This window comes from Pistacia vera, unplaced genomic scaffold, assembly GCF_008641045.1.
Source record: "Pistacia vera cultivar Batoury unplaced genomic scaffold, PisVer_v2 Contig1133, whole genome shotgun sequence".
In the NCBI taxonomy this organism is placed as follows: domain Eukaryota; kingdom Viridiplantae; phylum Streptophyta; class Magnoliopsida; order Sapindales; family Anacardiaceae; genus Pistacia; species Pistacia vera.
The window spans coordinates 283,127-297,615 of NW_022195175.1; the positions used below are offsets into that span (position 1 = coordinate 283,127).

The following is a 14,489-nucleotide window of genomic DNA, read 5'->3' on the forward strand; positions in this document are numbered from 1 at the left end:
TTCACTGAGCCGGGTTAGCAATTTTTCTGTCCATCGAAAACCTTAGAAATTGGGATGGTGATCGGTGAACAATTGAAGGTTGGGATGTTGGGGATTTTGAAGAGGAATGACTGAGGAGTACAATGGTGATGACGGAGGTGATTTCCGTGCAACAACAGTTGGCTTTTGTCGGCAATTGGCGAGACGAACGGGGGTGGAGTGAGATGGGTTTTGGATAGAAGGCTAAGGAGAGTATTTTTGTGGTGATGAGGAGGGTTGTTGACACCGGTGGTGGTGAGATCTGATCAAAATCAACTAGATCTTGGGTAGATTTTTTGGAGAATGACTCAGGGGATTATTGGAATTGCATTTAGTGTGTTGCCGCTACCAACCAATCAACCGCCAATTTGTATTTGAAGTGCGTTGTTAAATTTCAAACCTATAGGAGCTTGACTGTAATTTTCAAGGGTATATTTGCTGAATTTTAAAATTTTGACCACCTAGTTTGATTGGCCGATCAAACCGATTAAACCGGTTAACTCCATTGTTTTAAAACTCAGACCAGAAGGCAACCCGTTTTGCTGTCCAGGTCACGGGTCAATCGGTCCTACCAGTTAGACCAATGACGTCAATGATAATTTTATTTTTAAAAAATTACTATTATCCCTCAAATTTTAATATATTACAAAAATTCCCCAAAAAAGTTCAAAGTAACCTTAAAATTTTTGTTTGTTTCAAAAATACCCCCAAAAATTCATTGATCCCTAAACTTTTGACATATCTCCAAAAAACCCCTATAAAATTACAAGTAACCCTTATAATTTTGAAATATTACAAAAACCCCCTCTAAGACCTAAACCTGACCAAAGAAGCTGCCGGATCCCAGTCTGACCGATCTGACCGGCCGGTCCAATTTTTAAAATAGAGGTTAATTCAGGACCTAATAACTTTGCCAAATTTCATCCCGGGCTGGTTAGTAAAGCATTGCTTAGATTTGAAAAATTGCTCTTTCTGCTGTTGGATTCGATTGGCAACCAGGCTGCATTATATATTTAAGTATTTCCATATATTTGTTATATTTAAAGAAAGCATGACCAATATATTCCTGTAGCCGACTTGATACAGGGGAAATAGAGAAATAAAATAAACATCGGCCTAAAACGTCAGGAACTGAGCGATAGGTGAACACAAATTTTTGATACCAAAGCCAGACTGAAAGAAAATATCAGCTACTGGGCAAAATAAATTTCTCTTCTCTTTATATAACTGAGATGATCTATAAGATACAGAAAATGTGGCCCAGACAATGAGCGACCTTGACCAAGAATATCATTTGAACTATCAAACTCTAGAGCACCCCTCAAGGGCAGTAAAATCATAAATGTACAAGGGAGAAGGGAGAGAGAGAGAATTGCACAAAAATTATCCCTTCCCCATCTGAGCAAAGTACGCCTGGTCGGCTGTGGCAAGACGATTTTGGAAGAAAGACCACTCCTTTTTGCACCGCGCTCTCACCTGCAAGTAGAAAGGAGGAAGGCGAAGTTAAATATGTTAACAAAACACAAAAAAGTCTTTTGAGGTTTACACTTGATATATCCAATATGATACGAGCAAACATTTTCATCTCCTTTCTCCTTCCTCCAAGAAGAAACCATTGAAGTAGATAAACAAAACATCATAGATATACATACCCCTTCCCATGGAGCTTTCCCATTCTCCGACTCACCCTGGAATTTAACAGAAAAGTAATGAGACTATAGTTAACAGCTAACTACGAGACAAACGAGAGAATATGCCACATATGAAATGAAGAAAAGGAAATGCATATATCATAATCCGTAAGATAACAAAAATATAACTTTCTGTAAATGAGGCAACATTGCAGTTGAAAAGGCTCAATGTCAGGCTATCTTCAATTATAACTGCTAAAATTAACAAGCAGGGGACATCTTCAACTAGAATCAGAATAACCTGTTATATAGGATTTCATACTGTAGTTACTCTGTAAAACTTGAGTCAAACAAGTCATAATGCTAATACATCAAATTCATGTTTCTTGCTGATAACATCAGATTTTACATCTCCACCTATTCCTTCTCACCCCAAACAGTAAATAACAGAATGTTCTAACCAAATTGGTTAATAAGAGGTCTTGTGTGGAGGCTAAATACATCAAATTCCACAATGACCGCCCTTAACAGAAAACCAAAGTTCAGATCCTTTCCCTATCTCTTAACTCTATTTTCTTTTACTTCACCAATTGAAAACTTGGTTTAAGAATCTAAGACAAGCTTCTGTTACAATAAACTTTACAAGTAACCATCCCAAATTATGAATACCCTTTAAAACAGTTTGTCTCATGCACAGAAGCAGACAGAGAAACCCAACAAATACATGTGCATGCACGAAGAGAGAGAGAGAAAGAGTTTAATTCTAATTGGTGTATAATGATAACAGCAGAAAAGATCAAAATATATGGCCAGTTGAAGATAACTCACCTGACTCCCAAGTGAAGGGATGACTTGATGAATGATCCACTGTGAATCAACAACACCAATCTTTTCATGTGCAGGCTGTAGGGAAAAAACAATGACTAAAATTCAATTCAAATATAAGGTTTCTAGGTGATTTAAAAAAAAATCAGATATTTGGCTCAAGAACCTGCAAGGAGTATGTACACTGAAACAAAATCGATATTGCATTATGAACTAGAACTGGCCAACAACTAGTCCAAGTTACAAAATATTTATAAGACCAACCACCTAGATGGGAACAAATATAGATTGATCACTTTTAAATGTATATAAATTTTCTAGATTATATCTTATACACAAGGTAGGTTTATTAGGTATGCAATGTAACTATTCACCTACGATTCTAGAATAGTCTTCAATGTAGATTGCCAGTATGTGGAATGACCCTGACCTTAAGTTGAGAGGTCATGCATCTAGGCGCCTATGAAAATGTAATCATTTTACTTTGCCAAATAAATATTGATGTTATTAGATTTTCTCCCATGCCCTGAATTATTATTTTTACTCACATTCAAATTATTCCTCTCAATAGGGTCTCGGGATTAAGGGTCCAACCACTCAGCTTTTCTTACCAGTGACAAGGGTATTTCGCGTGAATCACTTACTTAACAAGCATCAGTATTTTGAAACGTTTTCTCACTATGTCTTTTTAGTCAAGCAGCTATAGCAGACATTGGAATGCTATGTATGGGAGGAGCAACTTATATAAATTAATAGGGTCACTAGAGTAAGTATTCCCACTCCCAAGCTTTTCTTCCAATTTAACATCAATCTTTGAATTTTTTATCAAACTAGATGACTATCTGAGTACTTACAATTATTCTGCTTGCACTTTACTTTCTTCTACCAACTTCTTGTGACAAAAAAATTAAGAGTGACGAAAAAGTATTACAAAGTCACAGAATACATTATTTCTTGTTAACAAGAAAATGATTTCAATTTTAACTTGCCAGGCGATACAGGTTTTACGTGGGTTAAATCAATTAAGATGACTCAGCCATGCAGCATTTGTACTACGTCCATTTTTAAGCCATGTGATTTTATCCTTTGAACGATTGCCTCACTTGCTGCATCTGAATAAGTTTACTCTCCGAACTGGTTCATGTTTGGGTAAGTATTAAGCACTAGCCTAAGATCAGCTGGATCTTGGAAAAAAAAAAAAAAAAGGGCCTCACAGACCCAACACATGAATATATATCCACAATCACCATTGTGATTATACAAGCATGCTACTTGCCATTTCCTAGAAATACATATTCTAAACATAACCCACTTTCAAGTAGAAAAAAGAAAAGGAAAAAACCACTTACCTCTACGCATCTTCTTAGAGCAAAATCCAATCCCCATCCATGCACCAAATCGTTCTACAAGCATAGAATTTAGAATTTGGTTAGCTGTAAGGTGAAAAACAAAAATTTCACAAAAGCTGTATATACTGAAAGGCAAGAGCTATGCTGACACTCGTAATCACATATTATCAAATTTGTGCATATACCAGTTTGCTGAAAACTGAGACAATCACTGTGACCATGTATACAAGTAATATATGACTCATTTAAAAGGCAATCTCATGTTTGAATTATTTGGTGGCTTTTTACTTGTTTATATTAGTCTAAGTCATTCACATCTGAACTCCCCACCTTTATGAAGAAATAATGCATCAAATTATGAAGAGCGTTTGCATGTGTTAACTCTAATAATGATTGTTGATCTAATAGGATGGATGTACAAAGCTAAGAATGCAATTATAATCAATCTAACCACTCACATAAAATACAACTTACCTGAATCATATGCCAAACACAACGCCAAGCTTCCCGAGAAAACACTGGAGCCATAATTTCCACAAAGCTGAAAGAAAGGAAGACATCTTAAACACAAACAGAAGAGAGGTATTGCTGTAGATATAACTTAATTATTAGAAACATCTATATGGAACATACCACTTTTGCATCAATGATTTAAAATGTAACAAACAAACCTCAATCAGAAGGTAGTTCTATTTTAGATTTTGCTACGGGATTTTGCATCAATGATTTAAAATGCTAACAAATAAATCCCAATTACAAAGAAGTTTTATTTTAGAAAATAATTTTATTACGGGAAACTTTAATATTTCCTTCCTCCAATGAATCTTAATGATATAGGAAAACGCTTTTTAAGAATAATTTATATGCAAAATTTTGTTTTTGACATAGACAACCAGACCACAACTCAATAGCAAAATAAGTTCTCACTCTCTAACATGTCTACATTCATATGAATAGAATAAAAGTCAATCAAGTTGTCTTAAAAGAAAATTTGAGACGGCCCATCTTATTAAAACAACCACCATCATTTGCTTACCATCACCGCTGACAATGTACCACCCCACTGCCACTTACCAATACTACTCTCTACTGCCATGCACTATCACTACAACTATGAACAAATCACATCAACTTTTTCTTTTCATCATATCCACTTATTTGGGGACCAAATCACTCAAAGGTGTCGCAGAACTAAGAAATTCGGTTTTTTATGGATATAATAGACTTATTTTTCTGACAACTGATAACAGCTAATAATCTCAAATTATGGTCAATCAATTTTAAAAGAACTATAAATCATTGTAAGTTTTTCCTTGGTGAAAACTATTAGAATTCTATGGAGGCAGTGATTGAGATAAGGGAAACAATATCATTGTCTGCTATTGGATCAATTGGTGGATGAAAGAGAGAGACCGGCAGCAGCAATAATATCAGCAATGGATAAAGGAGAGAGAATGCATCAATTAAATGACTATTTGTGTAAGCCATGGCCCAGGAAAGCGAGCCATATAGTTAGAGAGATATGAGTGATTGAATTCTTAAAGGAAAATTAAGGACAACAAAATTTTTATTGCTCTTTCATAATCGAACTTATATACCATTCTTTTATAGAAAGAGTTAAAAGATGTTATTGTAACTGTGCAGCACAAATAAAATGTGTCAACTAACAAGTCGTATATAAGGAACCATAAATATCCGTTATTGCCAATAGGCAATTGACACTTCTTCACTGAAGCATGATTTTTCATGTCAATAACTAGCATGCAAGTACTATAATTACGAATGACGTTAACTCACCAATTGAGATATGCCAACATCAAACTAATACAAAATGTACGTGTGTGAGAGAAAAAACATACGCAGCACATGGAGGCACATGTGGATCACTGCACCAGCCAGGTTTCTCTTCTGTAAACCTGAAAATAAATTCAAAATGCATCATGTCTTAGAAAACTGATATATACGAATTATCCAGTAAGACTCATCAAATAAATGTCTAGTGTATACAAAAGGGAGACAGAGCGCAAGAGAGTGAGCTATAAAGCTTACTTGTGAACCTCTCGATCACCCCTCCGCTTCGTCATTTGCCATGTCAATCCGTTATTAGGCTCCAGACCTGGTTGAGAGATTTCTAGCCCATGCTTTTTAACCAACTCAATATACCTGGTTATTCATATGGAGCAATTTAGAAAGAAAGTTGTGACTGTTAAACTTGACCAGAAATCATAACTGGAAAAATAGAACTTACTTCTCCCCGTTGAAGTGTTCCACGCCAAGATCTTCATCCCAAATAAAAATATACTCATAAGCTGCAACAACATCAGGATGCAAAAACCTTTTTGCATACCACCTGCCAATCATATGTGAAAATGAAAGCTTAAATTGAAGATTTATCGCATCAAAACCCTGACAATAAATCCAAGCAATTCAAGAATGGATGATCATGAAAACAAAACATATAAAAACAAGGAGCTGCTTATTCTATACTTTGGTAGCTCTCAAATCTCACCATTTTGTTTGTCTCCTTGCACTAACATGGATTGCGCTCTTTGACCACTCAAATTCATCCCATTCACTTGTCCGACCATCATAGTGGAAAAGCAAAAGTTGGAAATCCTCAGAAAACTACCAAAATTTATGTAACAAAAACCTCAGTATCTCTGAAGTAAAAATCAGTTAAGGTAGAAAAAAAGAATGAAATGGTCCATTCATATACACCTTTTTAACCATTCTATCAATATTTTGCCTTTGATTCAGACCAACTGTGATTGACAGCAAGTACTTAGGCTTTTACTTCAGAACATGCAAATTTTAGAGCATTTACTTGAGTCAATTCCGATAATCTAAAACGTTGATCCAACATGCACAATCAGTAAAGAGGTCAAACTTGAGGATTCTCTATTACTCTCATCATTTGTTAACATGCTCACATTTGCCTAAACTACAACATCTCTCTAAAGAAAGAACCATAGAACCTTATGCTTCCCATTAGCTATTCACCCGCAAATGCTTCCATTCCAATCAAATTTGACTACGTTAGCTGGAATTCACTGTTTAAAGCCATTAATGTCTAAATGAACCAGATAACATGGGAATAAACACTATTCTTGGATAATTATACAAAAACTTCATAGATCTTGAGTGTCTGTGCATGGGAGCTATGCGGTACCCATATGAATATCCCAAAAGCACATTTTACGGATTCTGCCTTTGAGAGATACAGATTAGCAGAATTGTAAAATATATAGTCCCAAAATGTCAATGGTACACTATATAGCAATCATGCTAGAAGATTAATTGCTGCTATAATCGACACAAAGGAGCCATCACCCTTCTATCAGAACTTTATCGTTAATAATATTAATATTGCTGTATCCAATGCTTATCACTAGCAAATAGGGTAAAAAGATATTCAAAATTCCAGTTCATTCTAGCCGTATATCATAATGGTAAGTATTAGGTTTCCCTTAACAAGCACTGTATATATTAAAAACAATTGTATATCATACCTCAAGAGGCTCACCCATAATCTGCGCAAGTAAAAATCAGTTTCTGGCACCACAATTCCTGGAGGTAATAACTCTGCACCACGAGGATTTGTTGAACAATATATCTGGGAAATAAATAACACAAACAATTATCAAATTGAAAAAAAATTAGTTTATTTTTAAGCTAATGAATATAAAGCTTCAATGCAAACACCAAAACCATAATGAAATGTGCAAAGGCCAAAAAATGTAGAGATAAACAAACCACATCTAGTAAACTTGCACAAAAAAAAAAAAAAAAAAAAAAAAAAAAAAAAAAAAAAGAAAGAAAAAAGCTTATTGGCCAAAGATTTTAAGATCAAACGATTTGATTATTACTTTTTAATGCAAGTTCCACTCGGGATACCAACATAATATCAAGAAAATTAACCCATAGAAGTGAAGAATACACAGGATCATGGAAATAATAACTCCCTTTAAGAGGATTTGATGATAATTGTAGAGATAATCAAACTCGAAATGATTTGGGTCAAAAACAATAACCACAAAGAATTAGTAAGCTTCATTCGCCTAAGAGAGAATGTGAATACTACTTTGTATGGTTATGTTGCATATAACCAAATTTTGTGCATGGGCATCAAACTAGTACCAATTGAATTAACTTTTGTAAATCAAGAAAAAGAATGACAGAATCATGTAATAAATCACATAGGAACAAGGTAAACACTTTGCAACAAATATTATAAGCAAACCAAGAATAAGAAGATGTCTGAAGGAAAAACATTATATTTACCCTGGGAATAGTGCTTGATTCATTATATCTGGGATCACTCTTTAGAATTTGATTTTGATTTTGAATTTGGTTTTGATTTTGATTTTTTACAGCAAATTCGATGGTTGAAGTAAGGCTCGACGGTAATTGAATCTGCAAGAGTAAAAAATAAATGAATACTGATGACAGGTGTCTACTGCAAGACAGGTACATTAGGATGGAGGCAAATATACCTTGTTAAGAGAAAGTGATTGAAACGATATACCGACGAAAAATCCAAAGACAATTCCTAGAATAGTAGTTATAATAAGTCTACCACTATCATTTGTTCTTTTTGAAAGACTGCTGCAAAGCAAAACTGAAACTGGATTAAAAAATGTTTGCATAGTGTGTGCACGCTACTGGCTGCAGTAGATCAGTAATTCTAAAATAAAAACTTCAAGATAGTCCTAGAAGATTAAAAATGAGAGTTCATACGACAACTTTAACTCAATCAAGGATCACAGTAAAATGACAAAATATACGAATAATTCAAACCTCCGGTGTAATGTCCCCATTTCATACAGGTTCTTACACTCCAACTCAACAGGTCAGATGTTCACAAAAATAAATCACTTCCTTAAGCACCTCTTGAACCAAATATCTCATTCTTCTATTTCAAGAAGCTATCAGCATTGGATCTTCAACAAAGCATGAAACCTGGTAGCAAGTAAGCTTTATAATTTTAATATATCAATTCTACTCTATTTGTCCAATAATTTCAATCCGCATAATCCACGTGCCTGTAAATAGATCCACAACACACATTATTCATAAAAATTTGTCGCAAACAGTAGCCTATTAAAGAGTAAAAAATCATAAGAATTACTGGTTCCAACCATTTTCTATATCAATATCTTAAAAAAGATTTAAAAAAAAAAAAATTCAAGAAGAGGAAATACATATAATATAAAAAACAATGCAATTTTCAAAATGACCACTATTGAAGATATCAGAAACTTTTTAAGTTATTGGACATATTTTAAGTGTTAAAATGTATTGAAGAACCTGTTCAAAGCAAATGAATGATGAATAGAATGCGCCACTACACTGGACGGTTAAAAACTATTTTCAAGTTAAATCCAAACACGGACTAATATTGCAAACAGTGAACCAAAATTACGTAATTCAAAGCTAAACCAGTTCATTTCCACAGTTGATCTGCTTCAACAGTCAAAAACATTCAAATGTGATATCGTTAACTCAAACAAAAACGCTCATCAACAATCAAAAGCAGTAACAACAACAAATCACATTACAGAATTCGAAACAAGAGAACTAAGCAATTTCAGATATCGAAGTAATTCGGTGAAAATAAGACTTTAGGGTTTGGTGCTTACGCGCTCTGGCTATCGATCTTGAGCAAAGAGAGAGAAACAAGAGTTTTTTTTTTCAAAGGTTTTATATAGAGAGACGAGAGACACCTGCTGTTTGTTGTGGGCTTCAACCGAAACTCGAAGCCGGTCTTTTGCTTTTCCTTTTTTTTTAATCGATCCTGACGATATTGCCCCGCCTTTATTTTTGAATTTGCAGCCAAGTTTGATAGTGGTACGGGTGTTTGATTTAACCATTTTTCACAACCAACAAATGGTTGCCACGTATAAAAGTTGCAGTTTTTATCGCTTTCACTAATAAGAATAAGATTATGTCCTCATAGAAAATCAACAAAATAATGTAGAAATAAAGTGAAAATATTAATTAAAAGCCGTTAAAAGTGAAAATATAGTAATAATAAATGGCTTGAAAAAAGATTTTAGATTTTTTGAACATTTCTTTGTCTGCAAGGAAATTAAAAGCCATTAAAAGAGGTAATTTGAACAGTTTTGCAAAATAATAAATGACTTGACAAAAATTTGTAGATTTCATAGTATCCTTTTGTTAAATCCGTTTTTAGCATATAAGGAAATTGAAGGTGGAAATTTTATTTTTTGAAAGATTGATTTTATTTTGTTTTCAAGATATCCAATTTTTATTCAAAGTTTTTATATTAAGTGATGTAGCAACATATTGGCTTCAACTAATAGAGATGGTCACTGGAGGATTTATCCTGTAGTTAATTTTAAGGTTTCAAGGGATTAGTTGAAGTATGCGCAAACTAATATAAATAGCCTTAATCATCTGAAAAAAAAAAAAAAAAACATATTGGCTTCAAATAAATAAATGACTTGACAAAGTATTTGATTTAGAATAATACTACCGACACCGATAATTTACACCGAATTTTTATACCGATGTATGTGACATCCAATCAGACAAGGCCACGTCAGAGACAACACACATCTTCTGTGAATGAATGATCATCCAATAATTATGGATACTCGTCTATATTTAATAGATGGTCATTCATCACGAATGGACGAGCGTTCACAAAAATAACAATGGACGAATATCCATCTCATATGAATGCTCATCCATAAAATTTTAAAAATAAAATAATGGACACTAACAAGTCTTTTGTGAATGAACGGTCATCTATCAAATATGGACGAACATCCATGATTATTGGATGGACGTTCATTTCAAATGAACTCCCGTCTATCAATCTCGTAAGAAAATAACAATGAACTCTATTTCTATGGACGAGCATCCACCTCGAATAAATGTTCATCCATAACTTAAATTATGAAATTATAAAACAATAAGAATGGATGTCTGTCCATATTATATGAATGGGATACATATTCAATAGAAGGTCTTCCCTATTGGATGCCCCGTTCATTGACATCCAAGAAAAAAAAGATTTTATTTGTGAAAAACAGTAAGAGTTAAGAAACTGTTGTCATTCATTTAACGTAGAAATTGACAATAAGAGCATTAAGTACAAAAAAATTTATAAAGCGAAAAATCTGTGCAAGTGCCTATATAATATTTGGCATAATGACATTTTTGACTTTTCGTTTACAAAAAAAGTTTTAGTTCGAAATCTGCTTTCTAAATAGGGTCAGGCCAACTCCGAGCTATATATAATTCAAATGAAAATTCTTTCTTTTAAAAATTTATGGAGAGACATCCATTCAAGGTAGACGTCTGTCCAAATTTAATTATCCAATGTATATAGATTATTGTCTAAATTCAATTATTCAATATATATGGATAATCGTCCAAATTCAATTATCCAATGTATATGGACGATCGTCCATATAAGATGGATGACCGTCTATTATTTTGTTTTTAAAATTTTATGGATAAGTGTCTATCTTATATGTACGTCTATCCATAGTAAATATTTACTTATTTATATAATATTGATGAGAGTCTATTGATATTTTTGTAAATGTTCGTCCATTCGTGGTGAACGATCGTCTATCAAATATGGATGGAAATCCATAATTATTGGACGATTGTTCGTTTACAAAAGACGTGTTTTATCTCTAATATAGCTGTGTCTGACTGGATGTCATGTCCTTCGCTATAAAAATTTAGTGTCTGAGCATTATTGTTTGATTTAATATAACACAACAATCTTGAAATTGAAAGCGATAAGTAGAGATAAAATATATCAATTTAAAATTATTTATCTTAATCTAATATGTTATTGATTATTTTCCAATTATTCAAATATTATCACGTAATATAATATTAGTAAAATATATTTTTCATTTTTCACCTTTTTTTTTTTTTTAAGAAAAAAATTGAGATCTGGTAAGAATATACAAGTGAGTCCAAATCTAATCAAATCGTAATTTGATTGAAGTAGATTTGTTAGGTTAAGATGTTGGTGTTACGCTAAATTAGAGAATGTAGGCTGGCTGGCACCACGTGCGGCCTGCCCTCCAACTTAGGCGCTTGCTGCTGGTCAAAGAATTAGTAAGCTTCATTCGCCTAAGAGAGAATGTGAATACTACTTTGTATGGTTATGTTGCATATAACCAAATTTTGTGCATGGGCATCAAACTAGTACCAATTGAATTAACTTTTGTAAATCAAGAAAAAGAATGACAGAATCATGTAATAAATCACATAGGAACAAGGTAAACACTTTGCAACAAATATTATAAGCAAACCAAGAATAAGAAGATGTCTGAAGGAAAAACATTATATTTACCCTGGGAATAGTGCTTGATTCATTATATCTGGGATCACTCTTTAGAATTTGATTTTGATTTTGAATTTGGTTTTGATTTTGATTTTTTACAGCAAATTCGATGGTTGAAGTAAGGCTCGACGGTAATTGAATCTGCAAGAGTAAAAAATAAATGAATACTGATGACAGGTGTCTACTGCAAGACAGGTACATTAGGATGGAGGCAAATATACCTTGTTAAGAGAAAGTGATTGAAACGATATACCGACGAAAAATCCAAAGACAATTCCTAGAATAGTAGTTATAATAAGTCTACCACTATCATTTGTTCTTTTTGAAAGACTGCTGCAAAGCAAAACTGAAACTGGATTAAAAAATGTTTGCATAGTGTGTGCACGCTACTGGCTGCAGTAGATCAGTAATTCTAAAATAAAAACTTCAAGATAGTCCTAGAAGATTAAAAATGAGAGTTCATACGACAACTTTAACTCAATCAAGGATCACAGTAAAATGACAAAATATACGAATAATTCAAACCTCCGGTGTAATGTCCCCATTTCATACAGGTTCTTACACTCCAACTCAACAGGTCAGATGTTCACAAAAATAAATCACTTCCTTAAGCACCTCTTGAACCAAATATCTCATTCTTCTATTTCAAGAAGCTATCAGCATTGGATCTTCAACAAAGCATGAAACCTGGTAGCAAGTAAGCTTTATAATTTTAATATATCAATTCTACTCTATTTGTCCAATAATTTCAATCCGCATAATCCACGTGCCTGTAAATAGATCCACAACACACATTATTCATAAAAATTTGTCGCAAACAGTAGCCTATTAAAGAGTAAAAAATCATAAGAATTACTGGTTCCAACCATTTTCTATATCAATATCTTAAAAAAGATTTAAAAAAAAAAAAATTCAAGAAGAGGAAATACATATAATATAAAAAACAATGCAATTTTCAAAATGACCACTATTGAAGATATCAGAAACTTTTTAAGTTATTGGACATATTTTAAGTGTTAAAATGTATTGAAGAACCTGTTCAAAGCAAATGAATGATGAATAGAATGCGCCACTACACTGGACGGTTAAAAACTATTTTCAAGTTAAATCCAAACACGGACTAATATTGCAAACAGTGAACCAAAATTACGTAATTCAAAGCTAAACCAGTTCATTTCCACAGTTGATCTGCTTCAACAGTCAAAAACATTCAAATGTGATATCGTTAACTCAAACAAAAACGCTCATCAACAATCAAAAGCAGTAACAACAACAAATCACATTACAGAATTCGAAACAAGAGAACTAAGCAATTTCAGATATCGAAGTAATTCGGTGAAAATAAGACTTTAGGGTTTGGTGCTTACGCGCTCTGGCTATCGATCTTGAGCAAAGAGAGAGAAACAAGAGTTTTTTTTTTCAAAGGTTTTATATAGAGAGACGAGAGACACCTGCTGTTTGTTGTGGGCTTCAACCGAAACTCGAAGCCGGTCTTTTGCTTTTCCTTTTTTTTTAATCGATCCTGACGATATTGCCCCGCCTTTATTTTTGAATTTGCAGCCAAGTTTGATAGTGGTACGGGTGTTTGATTTAACCATTTTTCACAACCAACAAATGGTTGCCACGTATAAAAGTTGCAGTTTTTATCGCTTTCACTAATGAGAATAAGATTATGTCCTCATAGAAAATCAACAAAATAATGTAGAAATAAAGTGAAAATATTAATTGAAAGCCATTAAAAGTGAAAATATAGTAATAATAAATGGCTTGAAAAAATATTTTAGATTTTTTGAACATTTCTTTGTCTGCAAGGAAATTAAAAGCCATTAAAAGTGGAAATTTGAACAGTTTTGCAAAATAATAAATGACTTGACAAAAATTTGTAGATTTCATAGTATCCTTTTGTTAATCAGTTTTTAGCATATAAGGAAATTGAAGGTGGAAATTTTATTTTTTGAAAGATTGATTTTATTTTGTTTTTAAGATATCCAATTTTTATTCAAAGTTTTTATATTAAGTGATGTAGCAACATATTGGCTTCGATTAATAGAGATGGTCATTGGAGGATTTATCCTGTAGTTAATTTTAGGGTTTCAAAGGATTAGTTGAAGTACGCACAAGTTAATCTAAACATCCTTAATTATCGAAAAAAAAAAAACATATTGGTTTCAAATAAATAAATGACTTGACAAAGTATTTGATTTAGGATAATACTACGGACATCAATTTTTATACCGATGTACATGGCATCCAATCAGACGCGACCAAGTCAAAGATAACACACGTCTTTTGTGAATGAATGGTCATCCAATAATTATGGATGCCCGTTTA

At 33.1% G+C, this 14,489-nt stretch overlaps 1 protein-coding gene and 1 long non-coding RNA gene across 2 annotated transcripts; both read right to left on the bottom strand.

Annotated features, from left to right (window-relative positions):
• Window positions 1-1,156: 1,156 nt before the first annotated feature.
• LOC116143647 lies at window positions 1,157-9,553 on the bottom strand. Its single transcript, XM_031429099.1, is given in 15 exon segments — window positions 1,157-1,494; window positions 1,671-1,706; window positions 2,478-2,552; window positions 3,824-3,877; window positions 4,298-4,364; window positions 5,683-5,739; window positions 5,873-5,986; window positions 6,072-6,173; window positions 6,333-6,448; window positions 6,542-6,646; window positions 7,347-7,436; window positions 8,039-8,236; window positions 8,317-8,428; window positions 8,621-8,865; window positions 9,463-9,553. Coding segments are annotated over 14 exon segments (1,239 nt in total). The 5' UTR covers window positions 8,641-8,865; window positions 9,463-9,553; the 3' UTR covers window positions 1,157-1,401.
• Window positions 9,554-12,158: 2,605 nt separating this feature from the next.
• LOC116143971 lies at window positions 12,159-13,616 on the bottom strand. Its single transcript, XR_004130200.1, has 4 exons — window positions 13,526-13,616; window positions 12,684-12,928; window positions 12,380-12,488; window positions 12,159-12,299 (listed from the first exon to the last, which is right to left on the bottom strand). It is a non-coding gene; the product is annotated as an uncharacterized LOC116143971 (long non-coding RNA).
• Between the last annotated feature and the right edge of the window lie 873 nt (window positions 13,617-14,489).